We start from the raw sequence: 20,999 nt of genomic DNA on the forward strand, positions 1-20,999 counted from the left end.
ATTCATCTTTGTCTGCCCAAACCCAAAGGATCTTTTCCATTTGCAATTTTTGGGTGCATTTGAAACCATCCAGGGGTGCAGCTTCTTTTACCCGACTGCCCCACTGCCCACACAGGGATCCAACCTCAGCCCACTCCAGAGCCAGGGAACTCCAGGGAAGGGCTTCCCATCAGGGTATTTCTGATGGCACTGATTCCTCACATTGACACTGAACAAGTGACATTTTGTTGGGATCTGGCCAGACTGTGCCAGTTTTGTTTTACCAGTGGGCAAAGTCAGCACCAGAGACACTGACTCCAACTGAAGGAATCAGTGTCATTCACTGCAGTTCAAAGTAGCAAAGAATCACAAAAGGAGCAGCTCAGCAATGCACCAAACCATCCCCACCAAAGATTGCACCAGTGATTAAGAAAGATCCAGCAGCATTTACCCTCAGCCTTTACCATCCCCCAGACCCACACAGCAGCTGGGGAAGCTGTCACAGCCAAGGGCTGCAGAGCCACTCCTGGGCACTGGGAATTCCTGCAGGTGCCTCCAGCCCCAGGTGAGGCTCCAACCCCGCTGGGAGAGGGCCCAGCTCTGACAGTGCTGAATGAACAAACTGACAGCACTGCTAGTGTGGCAACATCTGCTTTCATCCTCCTCTTGGGTCCCTCCCAAAGCCTGGCCAGGGCTCAAGGAGGAACCAAGGGAGCTGAGTTTGATCCTTCAGCCTCAAACAAGGCCAGATGTCAGATTTCATGGCCTTGTCTGGCTTCTAAATACACAAAGGTCAATACATGTTTCACTAATGAGTGGCTACATCTATCTCAGTGCTAAAAACCATGCATATTTCATCAGGGAGCAGATACAAAGATAACCTTTGCTTGGAAGGTTCATCCAGAGGCCACCTTTGGCTCAGGGCCTGCTGTCCAGGCCTCACTCAGGCCTGGTGTCCAGGCCTTGGCACTTCAGGGACGTGGTTTACTGCTGGGCTTGGCACTGCTGGGTGAGCGGCTGCACTGGGCGAGCTCAGAGGGCTTTTCCAACAGAAAGGATTCTGTGATTCCATGATTCTATCCACTGCATTCAGCTGGGGCTATTTTAGCAGCATTCCTTTGCTCCAAAAGTTCCGTCTTGCCCTGCTCCTGTGGCCTGAGGCTTCAGCTCCTTCAGCTCCTGGTGCTGAGCTGCTCATGCTGAACGAGTCGGCTCGGAGTGAAGAACACAGTCCATGCAATTCCTTCTGGGACACGGAGAGGGGAGGCTGTGCAAACAGGAGCATTGTTTGCTGTGGCCTCCTCTCTGCCCTTCACGCCTTTCAGCGCTTTGAACCAGCCAAGAGCTTTCTCCAAGAGTGCAATGGAGCAGCTGTTCCTGCTCCCGGGCCTGACTCTTCCCTGTCTCTGCCCTTGCCTGGTTCTGTCCCTCTTGCTGTGCCCTCTGTTCCCCCAGGGCTCGCTGGCTGCTGCCCAGGACTGTGGCACTGGCACAGATCCAGTGCTCCAGAGCCTCCTTTCTGTGCCCTTGCAGCTGCCTGGGCACAGCAGCCTTTTCCATCTGGAAGCTCCCCATGCACAGGGAGTGCCCAGCTCCGTTCCTTGCACAGCCTTCAGGAGCCCAGGGCTGCCATCTCCAGTCCCTGCTGGCACTGGGGGCTCCCAGGTGCCTCAGGCTGCTGTGACACCGCTGCACACGGGAGGCAAGAGGGGCAGGGGCTGTGCTCAAAGTCAGTTCCATGTGCTGCTGCTGCTGCTGCTGTGGGGTCATTTGTGCAGCCCTGGCCCAGAGTCAGGGATCAGATCCTGCCAGTCTCTTCCAGCCCTGGCTGCTCAGAGTTTGGGCCTTGGAGCCTCAGGTGGCCAAAGGCAGCTGCTGCTGGTGCCTCTGTGTGCCCATGTTCAGCAGTGCTGCTCCATCAGTCTGTGCCCAGCAACGGGGAAAAGCCTCAGCCCTGCAGGACCAGGAGCTGCTGGGCTGTGCCTGAGCAGCTCAGCCAGTAGGAAGGGAGCTGCTGCTCCACACGGGAACCAGGAGCAAAGGACATTTCTTCTTTAGGACATGTTTTCTATTTAGAGAGAAAAAAAAGGAAAAAGGAAAAAAATAGGTAAATTGTAAAAGATAAGAATAAAATCCAAGTGCTAGTGAAAAAACATAACACAATGTTAGTGAAAAAACCAAAACATAAATGCAAAGACACATTCTTTGCATTAAGAGGTAAATGATCTTTTTCAAAAGAGAACTCAGTTCTTTACATTGTAAATGTGCTGATGGCATGGATCCATCTTACTGACCTCAGCAGCCTCTTAAAAGATTTTGGGCTTTGTTCCCAACACTGGTATTTGAAATTTTGCTCGAAGCAATAGGAAATTGCTTTGTGCCCTTCCAGCTCCAAGCAGGACTGGGAATGGAAACTCTGTCAAAGCCCAAATCCTTTAGAAGATGACCTTCCTTCTCACCCTGCTAATGAGCTGCACATTCCCTTTGAAACTGCCAAGAGTTTGTTAGAGTCACAAAGTCCCACTTATGGCTTTTTGCTCTGGCTTGGCAGTGCAGAAGGGCAATTCTCCATCCACCAGCTCCAGACTGCACTGCCTCAGGAGCACGGCCCACTCGCCAGCCTTTGGTCCACTCGTGGTACTGCTAGAGCAGGAACAAAGTGCAATTGCACAATTCCAGCCAATAAAGAAGGAAGAATGGAACAGACAAAACACCCTGTGCAGATCCAGGCGTTCAGCCGGGACTGTGGAGAGTTTGGGTCCTTGCCAATTGGATGTGTGTCCCCAGCTGCAATCTCTGGGCCTGCAGCAGGGTCTCACTCACCTGCCAAAGCAGAAAGCTCAGGCACTGTGCTTGCAATGGGTTCGTCTGATGCAGAGCTGTCAGAGCAATGTGAGGGCAGAGCCAGTCCAGCTGGGCCCTGGGCTGAGCCCAGCAGAGCCCTGGCAGAGCCCAGAGCAGCCTCAGCACCCGCAGAGCCCGGCTGCAAGGAGAGAAACCAGAAAGCGCCCGTCAGCTGAGGGCTCCTGTGCCCTTGTGCCAAGGCCTGCGGTGCCCAGGCCATGCTGGCTGTGCCCAGAGCTGTGCCCAGAGCTGCCCATCCCTGCTGCCTTTGGCACAGAGCAGGAGGGCAGCACATGTGCCCAGCCTGCAGCCAGCCACGGCACATCCAGCCCTCAGCAGCTGCCCAGAGCAGGATGCTCCTGTGCTCGCTGCCATCTCCCAAAAGCTCTGATCCCACCCTGCCAAGCACACAGGGACCCACCTCACACCAGCCACAGCTGGAAGAAAAGCTGGTCCCAAATTATGTCCTCAGCCTTCTCCAAGGGCACGGCTCATCCACGCCACAGCTGCTCCCCAGCACTTCCCCATCCACACTGGACCACCTCGAATGCTTCCTCTGGAATAACAAACAACACATTATTGAAAAGAGTTTAGAGACAAAAAGGGAAAACAAGAAAAACAGTAAAAACTCTTATCTCTGTCAGGGCCTTGAGGAAGGCCCAACCCCTACATGGTAGGGAAAAACCCAGCCATGGCTGTGAGAAACCCACACTTTCTCTCTTCCCCCCTGCACTGCCCCCCAAAATCACCGTGACCCTGAAGCAAACAAGGGCAGTGGAGCAGCCCAGCCCTTCCTTGCCTGCACAGCAAAGCAGCTGTGCACAGGTTCTGGAGCCCCACCTCTGCTCCCACCATGGGGCTTTGTTTGTGTCGGGCTGGCTGCCCCAGCCCCAGCCCCAGCCTGGGGCACGGTGGGTGCTGGGGGCTGTTGGCAGGGCCAGGAGCCCACTCCCATTTCGTACCCACCCCAGCCCATCCTCCCAGCCCTGCCAAAAGCAGCGGGGCAGCCACTGAAGAATGAGTTGCATCTGCACCAGCAAAGGGGGAGCCTTTGGTTCCCAGCCAGGCTGGGTCATGCCCACATCTGGCAGAATTTCCCCGGGTGGGGACTCATCTGCAAATTCCCTGTGGAGTTTGGCTTTGAAGAAGGTGCCAGAATCAAAGTGCATCACCTTCAGCCTCCTGTGGCCAGGCTGAGGAAGAGCTTGTCATCCCTGATGTCACCCTCGCTGTCTCCACCAGCAGCAGCAGCAGCAGCAGCATCACCACCCGGTACTGATTCTCCAGGGGTTCCTTCTCCTTCCCTGGGGGCAGACCAGGCTCTCAGGGCTCTGCCCAGGGCCCAAGCTGTCAGGGAACCAGGACAAGCAAAACCAGCTGGGATGGCGGCCACCAGTGCTGGGCAGAGCAGCTCAGCTCCAGCACAAGGGCTGTGTGTTCCCATCCCATGACCCCGGTGCAGTGACACAGGCAGCACAAAAAGCTCTGGGTTCCTTTGCTTCTCATTGCCAAGGCATATGAGGAGCAGGAACTTACCAGGGCTCTGGATCAAAGTGTGCCTGTGGCTCTCTCCCTTCTTCTATGGCAGAGGAATATCCCATATCCAAGGATCACAAAACAGGTCTTCCAGTGCGGGTCTGTCCAAGGAGTTCACGGATAAACACCACCTGATCAGGTTTTTGCACTCTGGGGAGAGAAAGCAGAAAGTGACGGTCAGCCAGAGAAGGCTCCTGTCTGATTTAGCCCACTATTCCCGTGCCCAGGCCGTGCTGGATGTACTCAGAGCTGGGCCTAAACTTTCCCATCAATTCCCTGTTTTGGAGGAGAGCAGGACATGTGCCACCTCCTCAGCAGCTGCCAGAGCGGGATGCCCACGACCCCGCTGCTGGCTCCCAGCACTGGCATTCCCCCCGTGCCCAGAGAAGAGGATCCACCTTGAGAGAGCCGTTGTGGCAGTGGGAGCTGGCCCCAGCTGAGGTTCTGGCCCCTCCTGAAAGGGTGCTCCCCACAGACCATCTGGTGCAGCAGGATGCCCAGGGACCAGATGGTAGCTGGCTCACCATGGTACCAGCCAAAGTCGTTCCATTCCGGGGGGCTGTAGGACAGTGTTCCTATGGAATACAGACGGAGTTCATCAGGGGGATGCTGCTGCTCCCAGAGCCTGGCCCCAGCATCCCTGCGGCTGCGGGGGCTGTATCAGGGGCACACAGGGTGACCACTGCCCTCTCGCCAGCATCTGGGACTTGTACACAAAGTTAGGGTTGGAAAAGAAGCCTTTGGTGCTGGAAGAGGGCAGCCCTGGCTAGGCCCGACCATGACATGCAAAGGAAAAACCCACTCCATGCTGGGGAAAAAACCTGCCCATATCCTCCCTGCCTGCATTGCCCCAAAAATATTATGAAGCCAAGGCAAACAGGGCGAGTGGAGCAGTCCAAGCCCTTCCTCTCATCTGCACACCAAAGTGGCTGGGGCACAGGTTCCGCCCTCCCTCTCTGCTACCCCACCCACGGGGGTTTTGGTCGGGCTGGCTGCTCCAGCACAGCCCCAGTCCTGGGCAGAGTGGCTGGCAAAGGCTGCCAGCAGGGCTGGAAGATGGCTGCCCACCCAGCCCTGCTCTAAAGCAACTCAGCTGAAGATTCAGTGCCCTGACTGGCAGCAAAAGGGAGAACTCCTGCTGCCACAGCCAGCTTGGGCTGGGAGATGTTGGGCCATGAGATGTCAGCAGCAGGAGCACAGCCCTGTGTAGGCTCACCTGCAAAGTGAGTGTAGACTGTGTCCTGCAGGTAGGTGCCACAGCCAAAGTCAATCAGTTTGGCCTGCCCGGTGTCCAGGTCAACCAGGATGTTCTCTGGCTTGATGTCCCTGTGCAGGACCCCGCAGCTGGTGCAGTGCCGCACGGCCTCCAGCACCTGGCGGAACAGCTCCCGCGCCTCCTCCTCAGGCAGGAACTGCCGTGCCCCAATGAAGTGCTGCAGGTCCTGACACTGCTCTGGCCGCTCCAGCACCATCACGATGCAGTTGGGGAGCTCGAGCCACTCCAGCAGCTGGACCACACCGGGGAAGCCAGTGGACACCTTGGCCAGCAGCACGACCTCCAGGGGTGCGCTGGTGCCGTCGGGCTGCGGGAGGAGCACGATGCCGTCAGTGGGGCCGATGCCGTGCCAGGCCTGGGGAAGCCCTCAGCCAGCCCGGGGTGCTCTGAGCCCTGCGCTGGCCCCACGCCCGCTCTCCCTGGGGGCGTCCTGGCGGCTCCCACCGTGCCGGGCCCCGGCTCATCCCCGGCCGGCAGCCCCGGCTGCTGGCCCCGCTCACTCACCAGCTCGCCCCAGTGCCGGACGCGGTTCCGTGGCACCCTTTTGATGGCCACCTGCAAGCCAAGGGCAGCAGCGGGGTGAGCTCGCCGCCCGCACTGCGAGCCCCATCCTCCGCCCTCCGCCCTCCTCCTCCTCCGAGCCCTCCTCCTGCGCCCGCCGCCGGCCCCGCCGCTCACCGGGGCGCCGTCCGAGAGCCTCGTGGCCGCGAAGACTCTGCCGAAGCCGCCGCGCCCCAGCAGCGATCCCAGCCGGTACCGCTCCAGCAGGGCCTCCTGCGCCGTCCCTGCGGGCGGGACGCTGCTGTCAGCGCTCGGCCCGGGGCCAGCAACGACCCCCGAGTGCCCCTCACCCGCCCTGGGCCGGCCATGCCCAGGCGTTCGCTCCCGGGAACGCGGCACGGGAGGCTCGGGGCCGGCGGCCGCGCTGCCGAGCGGCGGAGCTCGGGCCGGGGAAGCCGCAGCGGAGGCGGCGGGAGCGGCCGCGCCGCGTGTGTGCTCCGCGGGCCCCGGGAGGAGCCGGGGCCGGGGCCGGGGCCGGGGTCGGGACTGGAGCCTGCGTCGGGTCCGGGGCCGGGCTCGGGCCAGGCGGAGGCAAAAGGCGGCGATGCCGCCCCCGCACCAGGCACTGATGCCCGCCCAGCAGCGCCACCGCCAGCACGGCCAGAGCCGGGCGGAGGCGAGACCGCGGCGGGACGGCCGGGGCCGGGCACGGGGCAGCCCCGCCCGGGGCCGGGGGCGGGCCGGGGGCATGGCCCGGCCCTGCAGGGGAGAGGGAGGCGGGGAGAGGAGAGGGACGCCGGGCAAGGGACCCCGAGAGAAGGGTGCCCGACAGCGGGAAAGGGAGTGAGAGAGCAAGAAAGAGAGAAGAGAAAGAAAGAGAGTATTCAAAATATCTCTTTGCTGCTGCCGCCGCTTCTGCTGCCGCCGCTACTGCTGCCGCCGCTGCCGCCGCTGCAACTGAAGCACCGGGGCCGTTCGTCCCCGTGTCCGTTCCCCGCTCGCCCCACGAGCCCCACGTTCGAGCCCCGCGCGCCCCGGGGACAGCCCCTCCGTCTGCCCAAACACGGGAACTTTGCAGTGCTGAGCCCGGATGCAGAGCCCTGACTCCTGCGCACTGGCACAGCGATCCCCTCGCTTGCTGCTGTGCATTGTCCTTGCTGAGCGTCAAACACTGTGGGGGCACCTTCCCTTGGGGAAGGATTCCTACCTGACCCCAGCACTGCACTTACACCTCCAGTGTTGCTTTCCTGTAAAAACAGGGGAAGGAAAACTGTGTGTGGCTCATGGTATTTTAGAGGGTCTAAAAATCACTAAGTCACCAATCTTAGAGGTGCAGTGCATCTGGAATTACTGGGATGCAACATAGAAAAGGGGAGCATAGAAATAAATAGAGGAAAACATCTTGGATTGTTTCTTTCATTTTTATTTCACTTCTGGAAAGCTGTTTCAGTTTTCCAAGAATCTTCTCCTGTCTGCTCTTCCCAAGAATCTCTCATGGAGAACAAGGTCAAGCTTCTGTCAAAAGATTTGCCACCGGGAAATTACGCCACTGGTGAAATTTGCATGATGACTGTTTGTGCTGGCTTAGGGCAAATTTTGGGAGGAAATCTCCAAAAGGGGTCCGTCTAGAAAGCAAGTTCAAATGGCCCCTCCCCCTACTAATTCAGGAAAAAACTTCCCTCGAGAAAAGTGAAAAAACCCCAGTTTATTTAACAAGTTAAGTATTCACAAGCATGAAAAATGAGTAATATTAAATAAAACCTCTGACAGTGGTGGAGATGGCAAATTCAGAAAGTCCTTTTTGTGGGTTGTAGTTTGCTCACTCGGTCTCTTCTAAGTCCCTCTGGTGCTGGAATGCAGCGTCCCAGAGCTTGGTGGGCCACAGGTGTGAGCTGCTGCCGGTGTTTGTCTGGGTTTTCAGTCCAGAGCAGGTTTAAACAGTTCCAAGAAAAAGGAAAGCCACAGTCCAAGGAACTTCTCTTCCTAAGCTAGCTAAAACTAAATTGCTAGACCTGGGCTGTGAAGGCATCGGGAAATTTCCCAATCTGGGCAATGGCGGTCCCAGCAAATACCAGAGCTGGATGATGGTGGTGCCAGAACCTGCAGATTTCCAAACTCTGGCTTTCTGTGCCAGCAAATCCCCGGACTTGGGCTGTGCCGACACCAGGAAGTTTTCACACCTGGGCGCTGGCACTGCCAGCCAACACCAGATCTGGGTGGTGTCATTGCCAACGACAGAAATCTGCCAGATTTGGGCTCTGCTGGCACTGAGAAATCTCCAAATCTGGCTTCTGGTGCAGGAAACACAAGATGTGGGGGCAGTTCCAGACCCAGTAGCAGGAAGCTGCCACAGGTTTTGGGTTTCTGTGCCAGCAAATTGCTGCACTTGGGCTGTGCCAGAATAGGGAAATTTCCAGATCTGGGCACTGGCAGTGCCAGCAAACAGTCCATTTCAGGCTCCAGGCTCCAGGAAGGACTGGGTCTGGATGCCTTCCTCTTTTCTTTCCTTCTTTCCTTCCATTTTTCTTGGGATCCTGCTGCCAACAAACTCCAGATTGGGCGGTGCTGGCAAGGGGAAATTGCCAGGTTTTAGCTTTCTTTGCCTGCAAATTCTGGATATGGGTGGTGCCAGAAGAGGGAAATTGCCAGATGTGGGCACTGCCAGATCTTGGTGTGGAACGTGCCGGCACTGAGAAATTGCCAGATGCTAATTTTCTGTGCCAGCAAACTGCTGGAATTAGGCTGTGCAGACATCTGAAACATTCCCGATCTGGGTACTGGCGGTGTCAGCAAACCCGAGATCGGGTTGCTGTAGGTACCAGGTCTTTGCTTGGTTTTGACTTTCTTTGCCAGCAAGTTGCTGCACTTGGGCTGTGCCAGAATAGGGAAATATCAAAATCTGGGAACTGGCAGTGCCAGCAAACACCACATTTCAGGAAGGACTGGATCTGGACCCGTTCCCTCCCTGCATCCCTCCCTCAACAAGGTGCCAGAGGGGCTGGAGAGCAGCCAGGCAGAAAGGGACCTGCAGGGACTGATGGACAGCAGGCTGGGCATGAGCCAGCAGTGTGCCCAGGTGGGCAAGGAGGCCAATGGCTCCTGGCCTGGATCAGGAATGGTGTGGCCAGCAGGAGCAGGGCAGGGATTGTTCCCCTATGCTGGGCACTGCTTGGGCAGCACCTCAAGTGCTGTTTGCAGTTCTGGTGCCCCCAATTTAGGAAGTACATGGAGGGGCTGGAGTGTGTCCAGAGAAGGGCAACAAGGCTGAGGATGGGTCTGGAGCACAAGAGCTGTGGGGAGTGGCTGAGGGAGCTGGGGTTGTTTATCCTGGAGAAGAGGAGGCTCAGGGGAGACAAAGTGGTGTCAGGGCACAGGTTGGACTTGATGATCTCCATGGCCTGTTCCAGCCTTGCTGATTCTGGGATTCTCTGAAACCACCCTTGGAGCAGTTGCAGGAGGAGCCCTGGGCCTCCTCTTCAGCAGCTCCAGCAGCCCAGGTCCCTCAGCTTCTCCTGCCAGCCCCAAAGCCCATCCTGTCAGTCCTGCAGAGCCTCTGCAGCTCCTCCTCACTGCCCAGAACAGGGAGCCCCAGAGGCAGACACAGCAGCCCAGATGTGTCCCCCTGGCCTGAGGTGCCTCTGGCAAGAGAGCAGCACCAGGCACTGCAGGAGCCTGCAGACAATTGATCTGAAGGCCAAACCTCCTTAGCTCCTTCTGAAAGAGCAGGAACAGTTCCTCATTCCAGTGTGGTGGAATGCTGGGCACCACAGCTCCAGGCGAGGACTGGACACAAGTTTGCTCCCACTGAGTGCTGGGATGGGTTCTGCAGGAGCTCTGGGCTCCTGTGCTTGCCAGGCACAATGAGGAGAGAAGGAGCCAAGTGCACTGATGTGGGAAATGGATATCTAGAAATCTTTTAGGGCCTAGTAGAATGCCCACAGAGTATGAATCTGTATATAAACCTTGAGACAAGAAATGCTGACTTAAAAATGCCATGGAATAGGACAGATATTGTTGAGAGACAAATGGAGGTGAAAAAAAGTTCCAAAAGATGGCCTTGCAAATAAGATTTTGGAAAAACAGAGCTATGAAAGATGCATTATAGTGGGACCCACGAGGGGCAGTTTTAATAATTGGCTTTAAGGCATTCACAACGTGGCATGGCAAAAGACTGATAGACCAAAAAAACTAATTATAATGTATTATAATTAGGAAATAGTTGGCTTCTGATTGTGATGGCGTGAATTATAACATCTGTATTGTCTCACCCTTCTCATAAGACTGAAAATTGAATAAAAGTTTTTAAAACACCTCTCAGTGTCCCCATCTCTAGGTCAAGAAAAGAGTATTATCCAACACACTGAAACACATTTGCCTCGAGCATAACCCAGCCTGGACCAAACACACTGCAAGGTTTCCCCTGTGGCCCATGTCTCGAAACATCAGGTCTGCTGTTTGACAACTCAGGTTGGTTTGGTGTCAAGGAGTTCCCTCAGAAATACTGGGTTTGTCTTCCTCTGTGCCTTCCCCTCAGCAGCCTTGGGGATGCTCCTGTGTGAAGCCATCTGTCTCACACAGTTTCAGACAACTTCAAACAGGATATTGTGCAATAAATCATTTCCTCTGAAGTGTTCCAACAGTCCATTTCCAGCAATAGGAAATTATTACTGATAGATGAAAGTGGAAAACCCCCAACAGTTTATTAACAAACAGAATCCCCCCATGACACGCGTTACAAGAAGGCGCTGGGGTCTCTCTCGGAAGAACAGGTGCTGTCACGGAGCAGTTCCAGCAGTTGATGGAAGCTCGGGGACTCATCCGATGTCGGCTTTCTCCCACGGCAGAGCTCCATGGAGCGGGCAGGGCAGCGAAGCAGCTGGGCTGGAGCCCCTCGCTGCCTTTTCTCCCCGGCGTGGCTCAGCTCACAGACTCTCGGGCTGGGAGCGGGGCCGCTCCGCTCCTGCCGGCACCGTGTCCCTGGGCTGGGACAAACAGTTTCCTGCCAGGAGAGCCCTGCACACTGCTCCACAGATCTTTCATACAGGCCCAAACCAACTCCAAACACTCTGTCAGCTGCAGCTTTTCACAAAGGGCTGCAGCAATCCAGGACAGCTGCAAGTGAGTGTCGGCAGGCTCTTGTCTTGTTCCTGACAGCAGAATTCTTGATGATCTTGTGCAGTTTTATTCAGATGTAACATGAGAGCTGATGTTTTTTTGTTAAAATATTTAATGCTGAGTAACAAGCCTTGGGAGCATGAGGTACAGGACTGATGTGTGAAAGCATGAGCATAACCTCCAAAGTGGCCAGTTTAATTGTCCATTTTATTACTCTTGTATTTACTCCACACTAATGAGGAAAACCAAGCTCTGCTTGGAGGCAAAACAGGCATGGGATACACTCTGGTCCCTCGCAGGCTCCGCAGGGCTGGCAGTGACACAGCAGGCAGTCTGCTTCATTGTGAACCACTACAGAGCGTCATCCCAATCTGGTTTAAGTAGTGTGGTATTATTAAGAGCTCCTTTTCTGCATGAGATACAAAAAGGAGATCCCAAATGATCTTCATGCAAGCATGCAGTAAAGAACTGCTCCTGCTATCCTAATGAAGCGTTTGCTTTGGCAATTACACTCTTCCCATTCATCTTTCGATGCAGACACTTCAGGTTTTCCCCCACACCCCTGCAAGGCTGGCAGTGGCTGTTTCCCAGTTCCTGTTCTTCCCTAGAGATGGTGCAGTGGCTGCTTTGAAACAAAGAGCCCTGAGATCTGAACAGCTTGAAGGAGCATGAAGTGCTAATTAAGTGCTCATATTGGTAACACCCAGGTCTGACCTTCCCAGAGCTCTGAAGCAGCAGCAGCAGGACCATGCATCATTCCTGTTGGTGGATGTTCATGTTTCTGATGTGCAAGAGCAATGACTTTGAGGAGGGACAAAAATGCCCCTCTTCAAACAGTGGGTGTGCAAGGAGATGTGAAGTTTCACAGCCTTTCCTAGGATATTTTAGAAAGATCTAAGAGAATATTGTGGCATGGGGTAGGTCCCTAATTTTGTCTCCAGAGGAATCCCCAAAGGGCACATTCACTCTGCTGCTGATGGCAACCCCATAAGCTCATGGACCAGTTTTCCCTGCAACGTGCCACCCTGCCTGGGCTTTACTAGGCCGGGACTAGACCCAGAGCTAAGCAAACACATGCAGCCAGGTGACATTGTGTAACATCAGAAGCTGGCAACCATGAGGACTTTGCTGTCAAAAGGTTTCAGTTTGCACTGGGCCCAGAAGTGTTTTTCCCTAAGGCAAAGCAAATTGAAATGTGAAGTTTCAAAGCTTCAAATGACTATGAAAGGAAACTGCAGAATAATTTCTGGAAGGGCAGCATTGTCAATGATCATGCAGCCCACCAACAGCTGGAGCTGAATCCAGAATTGCTTCTTCCAGCTGTGCAGGAATTCATTCCACTGGCAAGCACTGGTCCATGGGAACAAATGATCCCCTAGCTCTGGGCTGAATGGCACCCAGGCTGCAGTGCAGATTGGAGGAACCCTTGTCACTTGTTATTGGCCTCCCAGTGCACTCATCCTTCTGCAAACAAGGTGCAAACAACACAGCTGGACTGCTGTCCTGGGTAAATATACGTACAGGTGACTTTGCCAAAGCAGTGCATCATTTCCCAGTGAAATCCATGACCTCTTCTTACCTATGGAATTGTGATTGAAGACACCTGTGAGCCAGATCTGTGGGAGATTGCAAAGGAGCAAAGCTTTGGGATTTGGGCACACTTCTCTTGGTTTCTTTGCTCAGCCCTTTGGTGAGCACAGAACACACCTAGGTAGAAAACCTTTGACTAGATAGGATCTTTTGGATCCATTGTCCCCCAAACATGTCAATGTGTGGCCCTGTTACAATGACAAGTTGAAAACAGCAGCACAAATGACACAAAGAAACCATGGCCAAAGAGGAAGAGGAGAGGCCCAATGAGGAAAGGATGTGGTGAGACACTGGCACACTGAATGAGCTGCACTCCCATAATCTCTAGGCTAGCAGGTCATGGTCTCACATTCTCCTCCTGGTTTATTTAAATGTTATTTATTTATTTTTGTTTTTCATCATCAAAATAAAATATATACGATTAAAAATATGTCATCAAAACTTAAAGACAGAATCAAAAGACATTAATTCAAAACTACATCTAAAGATCAGAACATATGTACAGCTGTAACTATCAAGCCTAACACATCAATCCTATTCTTCAAACACTCTTCACACAGGCGGCAGCTTCTTCCTGAGCTTGGAGGACAGAGAGCTCTTCTGGATGGGAGGCGAGGACTTTGTGGGTGAGGGAACATGGGAAGTGTCCGGAGAAAACTTCTCGGTAGGACTGTAACCAGCCAGATCTGCAAAATGGAGACACAAAGTTTAACAGAGAGGCAAAGTTTAACAGAGGCCACCATGTAAACCTAAAGCATCTGAAGCTCCATATTTCCTGGGACACATTTCCTGGAAATGTCCAAACAGCTGCACAGGGAAACATGCTCCTGCTGGCAGACACTGAGGCAGGCCAGGGCAAACCCTGAGCCACTTGCCCAGAGCTGGCACAGGCCCAGCCTGGCCTCTGGGCTGCCCTGGGACAGCAGGGAGCCCAGAGCCCTGTGCTCCCCAGGAATGGCTCAGCTGCACATGCACCCTCCTGCTCCTCTGCCTGCCCCACAGCTCAGCAGCCCCACAGCTCCAGGGGCACTGGCAGCAGCACAGCTCATTGCAGGGGCATGTGCAGGGCACAGCTTTTCCCTGGCAATGTGCACAGCCTCTCTGGGCTGCCACAAGACCCTTCCTGCCAGCAGAGATTGGCCCAGCTACCCCCTCACCTCTGTGTGAGGCTGAGCCATGACTGCCCTTCACCTTGTCCTCCATCTGGAGTTGCTTCAGGCCCCCCATGCTATGACTAGGAAATGTTATGGAGAGAGTGGGGGCAGATGCACACCCTTCCTTAGGATTTTGTCATTTTTGGCACAGCTCAAAAGGCAAATCCAGAGGTGTTCAACTCAGTGCTTCTTCAGCCTTCTGGAGAACATCTCGCCTTCACCAGCCCAGCATTCTGGAGAGGTTTTCCCACACATGTGGAGGCTTGCTGGCAGCACATTCCTTCAGCTGGGTGCCCATCACCTTGCAGAGGGCAGAAGCCAGCTTGGTGGCCACGGTGCGGACGTTGGCGCTCCGCACAGGCAGCGCCTTGTTCCCCAGGCAGGGCCAGAGCACGGGCAGGGCGTCGCGCTGGGCGACTTCAGGGCTCCTGGCATGAACCCCCTGCACAAGCACTGCCGGGACAGAGACACAGCTCCTTACCCACCAGCCTCACTGCAAACAAGGATCTACCTCTGCTTCTGCTTCTTGCCAGCCTCTCTGGCCAAGAGCAGCAAAACAGCACCCAGAGCCCCTTGATCCAGAAATGGGCAAAGCAGCTGATCATCCTGGAAACAGAACCACCCACGCCTCAGCACTAACTGTTTCAACCAGAGCCTTGTCCCTGTGGCAGACTCCCTACCTTTACTAAATTATTTCACAATCTCTGCATGAACAATGAATGAAATGTCCAATTGCCTTTGATTTCCATTAAGAAGTTGTCTAAACCCGCACTGAAGATTTGGAAATGTACCATAGAGAGGAAATGGAGAGATTTCTAATAAAAGGGATGATTCCATTTTTGTAACTTTGATGTCAAGTGCCAGATGCCTAATCTGGCTCTTCCCTTTTCTCAGTGGCACACAGCAAAGGGCAGGATTAGAACACACCTCAAAACTCCAGCCCACAAGAGATGGCTGCTGCCGGACAGCTGGATGAGAAACATCAGTGACCAGCTGGGGTCTTTGGCAGAATGCTTATGGGGCTTCCAACAAAGAGCTGTTTCAAACCTCACGGCATCTCTAGAGAATTACCCAGACCCCACTGCCTTGGCATTTGGGCATCTCCACATTTTAATGCCACTTCCCCTCCCAATGGTAATGGCACTTTTTCTTATATGTCCACTGAAATAGGGGCATGGAGAAAGAAAAATGCTACACAGGGGACTGAAATGTAACCAAAACACGAGTGTTTTCTCATATTGTCTCTGAAATCTCTCTGCCCGTTTTCTGAACTGAACTGTATCAAACACGGACAAATGTTTACTAGCAACAGGCTCCTTGCAATAGGCAGATTTGGCTAAGAGATGAAAACCTGAAATGCTCTGGAGACCATTCTTATTTTCTGATTGGACAAAATGTTATTCAGCAGCAATTTAATATTCTGCGTCGGAAGAGACTTCATTTTCTCTATGCTGTTAATCCACCAGCAGACATCAACATTGAAAGAGCTCCTGCAAGTACCCAAAACCAATTCTGCTAAGCAAGAAAGGGTTATGGTACCCATTTTAAAATGGGAATTCATTTGAATTTAAATGCAATTAAAGACATCAGTGACTACTGAATGTGAGGAACAGCTGTCCGGTCCTGCTAAATCTCAGAGAGAACATCTGCTTTTTCTAAAGTAGTCCTAATTTATGGTTAATTCCTTTTTTTGAAAAAGAGATCAAAAGAAGTGCTAAACTAAATGCCCTATTGCTGGAGATCTTCTTTATTCAAATGCTCTTTAAAGGGCCTTTGACATTCCCAATCGCTGAACATGCCCTTTTGAGATTCCTAATGAAGACACAAAGTGTATTAAACCTTGCATTTCAAGATGTTGGCATAATTAGCAGTGGATTTAGCCCCAGTTAAAGCAAGGCTATCAACAATCTTCTCTGCTATATATTGAGATTATCCTTTTTCCATTCCTTGGCTATTGCTGACACAGCAAGCTCCTCTGAGGAATCAATTATCAGCTGCATTTGTAGCATTTTGGGCAGTGCTGACACAGGCAGACACTGTTTGCACACCCTGAAAGGCTCAGTCCAAGGCCCCTCTGACAGCACAGGCAGGGAGCCTCAGCACTCTGCTTCTGTCCCTGTGCCCCAGAGGCTGCCTTGCACTAAACCCGTGCCTCTGGTACCTCTGTTGAGTTCTGACCTAAGCTGTGACCCCCAGGCTCTGCACGGTTCAGCCTCAAAACTTTCCAAGAGAAAAACAAGAATTCTGTGAGGACAAAACAAACTGATGCCCTGAAACAGCATTGGCCACCATTTCCCCTCAAAGATCACAGATGTCCCTGAGCTCCCCAGAGAGGAGCCAGCTGGGGCATTTTTAGCCCTCCCTTTGCTGGAGGTGGTTCTGAGATGCCCCAGTGAGAGCTCAGCCCCAGGCCGAGCGCTGCCCCCATCTCAGGTGCTGCCCAGCTCTGCAGCAGCCAGGGAAAACCTGCCAAACCCACCTGCCTTGGCTATGGGGCAGCAGGGACACGCTCAGCACCTCCTGGTTTGGAGGAGCTGCTCTGCTGTCTGCTCACAGGCATTCCCTGTAAATGCTCCCTGGGAAGAGCTCTTGGCTCAGAAGGGGAGGCCAAACCTGTGACACGCTCGGTGACATCCAGCAGGGCTTGGCCACTCAGGTGATTCCATTGGTAGCTGAGCTGTTTCAGCAGGGACACTTTATCTACAAGGGAAACACATGTTTCTGCTCACTTTTCTCTGGTCATAGGAGAAAGGGCAGGGCCAACCCCATTTTATAAAATCAAGCACATTTCCGCAGATGTTTGAATCCTATTCTTCTTTCCTTCCAGCATACTTGGCAGGGTTTTAAATTCCAAAAGAAAAGCTCTCCTTTCACATTTGTAAATCCAAACTTGTCTGCTGTAGCAGGAGCTGTGTTAAAACATTTCACATCAGGGACCTCAAGAGTTCAGTCACATGGAAGCAGTGAAAAGGTTTTGCATCTCAGAGCAAAAAGGAAGAGCCCCATACTTGGGACACAGAAAGGCACTGAGCCAGTGTGAGAGTCTGTCCGAATTTTCCCTCATCTCCGAATTTTCCTCAATTTTAAGAAAATTCAGTATTTATAGTTCAAATTCACCCAAAACCCCAAAAAAACACCCAAAAATCACCCAAAACAGCCCAAAAATCCCCCAAAACTCCCCCAAAATGGGGTCCCGGCACTTGTGGAGCCCCTTGGGGCAGCCCGATGCCAGGCTGGGGTGAAAAACGGTGATTTTGGGAAAATTCAGTATTTATAGTTCAAATTCACCCCAAAACCCCCAAAAAACACCCAAAAATCACCCAAAACATACCCAAAATCCCCCAAAACTCCTCCTAAATGGGGTCCTGGCACTCCCGCAGCCCCTCGGGGCAGCCTGAGGCCAGGCTGGGGTGAAAAATGGTGATTTTGGGAAAATTCAGTATTTATAGTTCAAATTCACCCAAAACCCCCCAAAAAACTGCCCCAAAATCACCCAAAACAGCCCAAAAATCCCCCAAAACTCCCCCAAAACGGGGTCCCGGCACTTGTGGAGCCCCTTGGGGCAGCCCGATGCCAGGCTGGGGTGAAAAACGGTGATTTTGGGAAAATTCAGTATTTATAGTTCAAATTCACCCCAAAACCCCCAAAAAACACCCAAAAATCACCCAAAACATCCCCAAAATCACCCAAAAAAGCCCAAAAATCACCCCAAAATCCCCTCAAAACCTTCCCCAAAATTCCCTCCAAAATCACCCAAAACTCCCCCAAAAATCTGCCCCAAAAACACCCAAAAATGACCCAAAAAATCACCCAAAAATCCCCCAAAAATGCCCAAAAATCACCTGAAAATTTCCCAAAATCTGCCCCAAAACCCACCCATTAAACCACCAAAAATCCCCCAGAAATTGCCCAAAATTCACCCAAAATCACCCAAAACCTCCCCAAACCATCACAAGACCCCCCAAATTTCGGGATTTCCCCCTGAATTTTGGGGGTTTTTAATGGGATTTTTTGGATTTTTGGGGTTTTTGTTAATTTGGGGAGGGGTCCCCACCCCCTCCCCTTTTTTTCCTCCTAAATTTTGATGTTTTTCCCCAGAATTTTTTTGTATTTTCCCCCCAAATTTTGATGCTTTTTCTCCAGGATTTTGGGGTATTTTTGCCCAAACTTCAGTTTCTTTGGGATTTTTTGATTTTTATGGTTTTTGGTAATTAGGGGAGGGGTCTCCGCCCTCCTTTACTGCCCCTATCTGCTCCCCTTTCCTGAGTGTTTCCCCTCCATTTTTGATATTTTTCTTCAGAATTTTTTTATTTTCTCCGGGTTTTTCCCCCAAATTTCCGTTTTTTGGGTTTTTAGGGTTTTTGTTAATTTGGGGAGGGGTCTCTCCCCCCCTTTTACCTGCAGAGGATCCCCAGGCCGTGCTCGTGGGGCCCTCCCCTTTGCCCTTTCCTGCTCATTCTCCACCCAAATTTTGATGATTTTTCCCTGTTTTTTTTTTTTTTGTTTTTTTCCCCAAATTTCAGGTTTTTGGTATTTTTGGGTTTTTTGGGTTTTTGTTAATTTGAGGAGGGGTCTCTCCCCCCCTTTTACCTGCAGAGGACCCCCAGGCCGTGCTCGTGGGCCCCGTTGTGCTCGAAGCGCAGCAGCGCCGCCGCCCGCAGCACCAGGCCCTGCTGCACCAGGGGGGCTGCGGAAATTGGGGTGAAAAACGGGAAAATTGGGCAAATCCTGGAAACTGGGGGGAAATCTGGGGAGATTGGGGGGAAATTAAGGGGGCTTTGGGGTGAAGCCCGGGAAAATTGGGGTGAAATGTGGGGAACCCTCCGGCACCGGGCCCTGCTGCACCAGGGGGCTGTGGGAAAATTGGGGTGAAAAACGGGAAAATTGGGAAGTTCTGGGGAATTGGGGTGAAATTCGGGGATTTTGGGGCCATTTTGGGGGATTTTGGGGTAAAATTTGGGATGATTTTTTTGGGAATTTATGGGATCTTTGGGGTTTCCCTGCTGGGCTTGTGCTAAGGGGATTCCAGGGCTGGTTTTGGGGTGAGTTTTGGGCTTTTGGGGCTGGCTTTGGGGTGAATTTGGGGGTTTTTGGGGCTCTCACTGCTGGGCTGGTACCGAGGGCATTCCATGGCATTTTTTGGGGTGAATTTGGGGTTTTCTGGGAGGGATTTTGGGGTTATTGTGGGTATTTTTGGGGTCTCACTGCTGTGCTGGTACTGAGGGGATCCCAGGGCATTTTTTGGGGTGAATCTGGGTGATTCTGGGGGGATTTTTGCGGGAACTTTGGGGTTATTTCGGGGATTTTTGGGGTTTCCTTGCCGGGGTGCTACCGAGGGGGTCCCAGGGCAGTTTTGGGGTGAATCTGAGTGATTTTGGGAGGATTTTTTGTGGGAATTTCAGGGATTTTGGGGGTCTCACTGCTGTGCTGGTACTGAGGGGATCCCAGGGCATTTTTTGGGGTGAATCTGGGTGATTTTGGGGGGATTTTTGGGGTTTCCCTGCCGGGGTGTTACTGAGGGGGTCCCAGGGCATTTTTTGGGGTGAATCTGGGCGATTTTGGGGGGATTTTTGTGGGAATTTCGGGGATTTTTGGGGTTTCCCTGCCGGGGTGTTACCGAGGGGGTCCCAGCGCAGTTTTTGGGGTGAATCTGGGCGGTTTTGGGCTGACCTTTGAGGCGGGGGTGCTCCCTGAGCAGGCAGTGCAGCAGGAAGGCGGCGCGGGCCCTCGGGGGGGTGGGGGCTTGTGGTAGCTAGGGAAGAGGCGCTGCGGAAGATTTCGCGATGTCACGGGAAGCTAGGACCTTCGGTTCCCCATAGATAAGACCCTCAGGTACTCATAGATAAGAAATTAACATAGGAATGTGGTCCGACTAACAATAGGAATGTTGCCCCACTGAAGCCAGTAACTTTCCATCCCTTACCCAGTACTTTTCCATCCCCTACTAACCATAGGTAAGAAGGACAAACCCCTTTTTGACGTAGAGACCCCTAAGACTATAAGACCCCATGAGAAGAAGTAATAAACGCCTTTTGACCGTCCACCACATTGGTGTCTGCGTATGTCATTGGCCCGAACGGCCCTAGAGAGAGGGCTGTCGAGCTGTACCTCAGAACCAGGTCGCCTGCCTTGATCCAAAAGGCAACATTTGGTGCCGGAAACCCGGGACAGCGGCTTGCGCCCGGGAAACAGGAACACTCCTGGAAAGAGGACGGCGGCTGCGGCAGCAGGATGACCGCAGCGGGGGGGACGCCCCCCGCACCAGCTTGGACAATGGAATCCACAGCGAAGGTCGTAAGTCAGGCTCATGAGCAATGGGGAATTAAAGGTGAGCTCAGGAACTCTAATCTTGCTATTGCAAGGCTCCTAGAGCTGGGGACGATCGAACGTCCGGTAAATATATTATATTGGGAAGCGCGGGAGAAGTGCACTGCCGCCTCAGCAGAGGACTCTAAGTCCGCAGGCAGTGGTAAAAACCTGACAGCGTGGGGGAAAGTAGAAAAGGCCCTACGCAAGACGTTAGAAGAACAGGAGACGCAGAAAGCCGCGTGTACACGTTTATTAGCTACACCAAAGCCGGGGGTGGGGGCCGCAACGCAGACCGCCTCTGAGAGCGATCGGATTGAAGGCGGGAATACTCGGGGGTCGGGCGCGTTCCACCCCTTCCCGAGCCCGAGCCCAGACCCCCCAGAGCCCCCAGGAGACCCCCCGGAACTCCCAGGGGACCCCCCGACCTTCCCGCGGAGCCCGCCGGGTCCTAGCCCCCCCCATGGAACTGTCCGAAAAAGCCGCGGTTTCTCTATCTGTCTCTTCCCCGCCGGCCGCCAGTCCGGCGCAAGAAGCAGAGCAGCGCGCGCGATGCTTCTGGCAGGGACTCGCGGAGGAGGCGCGGAACGAGGCTGGATTGTCGGACCCCGCTGGGATTGGTAAAAACTCGCCCCCGCCATGTGCTTTTAAAAATGGCGCCGAACCACATGGCAAGGGCGGAAGGGAGGAGGCGGGGG

The 20,999-nt window shown here is 53.5% G+C and overlaps 1 protein-coding gene and 1 long non-coding RNA gene across 2 annotated transcripts; both read right to left on the bottom strand.

Annotated features, from left to right (window-relative positions):
• Nucleotides 1-4,402: 4,402 nt before the first annotated feature.
• On the bottom strand, nt 4,403-7,285 carry LOC131096394 (serine/threonine-protein kinase pim-1-like). The gene is made up of 6 exons (XM_058044734.1): nt 7,103-7,285; nt 6,314-6,895; nt 6,140-6,190; nt 5,576-5,942; nt 4,758-4,934; nt 4,403-4,509 (listed from the first exon to the last, which is right to left on the bottom strand). Exons 1-6 carry the CDS (start codon nt 7,283-7,285, stop codon nt 4,403-4,405), a joined length of 1,467 nt encoding a protein of 488 aa, XP_057900717.1.
• Nucleotides 7,286-17,353: 10,068 nt separating this feature from the next.
• On the bottom strand, nt 17,354-19,738 carry LOC131096509 (uncharacterized). Its single transcript, XR_009115984.1, has 3 exons — nt 19,666-19,738; nt 18,586-18,682; nt 17,354-17,400 (listed from the first exon to the last, which is right to left on the bottom strand). It is a non-coding gene; the product is annotated as an uncharacterized LOC131096509 (long non-coding RNA).
• Between the last annotated feature and the right edge of the window lie 1,261 nt (nt 19,739-20,999).

This window comes from Melospiza georgiana, unplaced genomic scaffold (assembly GCF_028018845.1).
Source record: "Melospiza georgiana isolate bMelGeo1 unplaced genomic scaffold, bMelGeo1.pri scaffold_29, whole genome shotgun sequence".
NCBI classification, from domain to species: Eukaryota; Metazoa; Chordata; class Aves; order Passeriformes; family Passerellidae; genus Melospiza; species Melospiza georgiana.

Bases quoted from the DNA above. Each gene is read 5' to 3' on its own strand.
- LOC131096394 (XM_058044734.1), bottom strand. From the start codon at position 7,285: ATGCACAGCAGCAAGCGAGGGGATCGCTGTGCCAGTGCGCAGGAGTCA. The intron at 4,935-5,575 runs GTGAGCCTACAC...TGTATTCCATAG, and splicing joins AGTCTACACTCACTTTGCAG to GAACACTGTCCTACAGCCCC. The intron at 4,510-4,757 runs GTGGATCCTCTT...TTCTCTCCCCAG, and splicing joins GCCACAACGGCTCTCTCAAG to AGTGCAAAAACCTGATCAGG.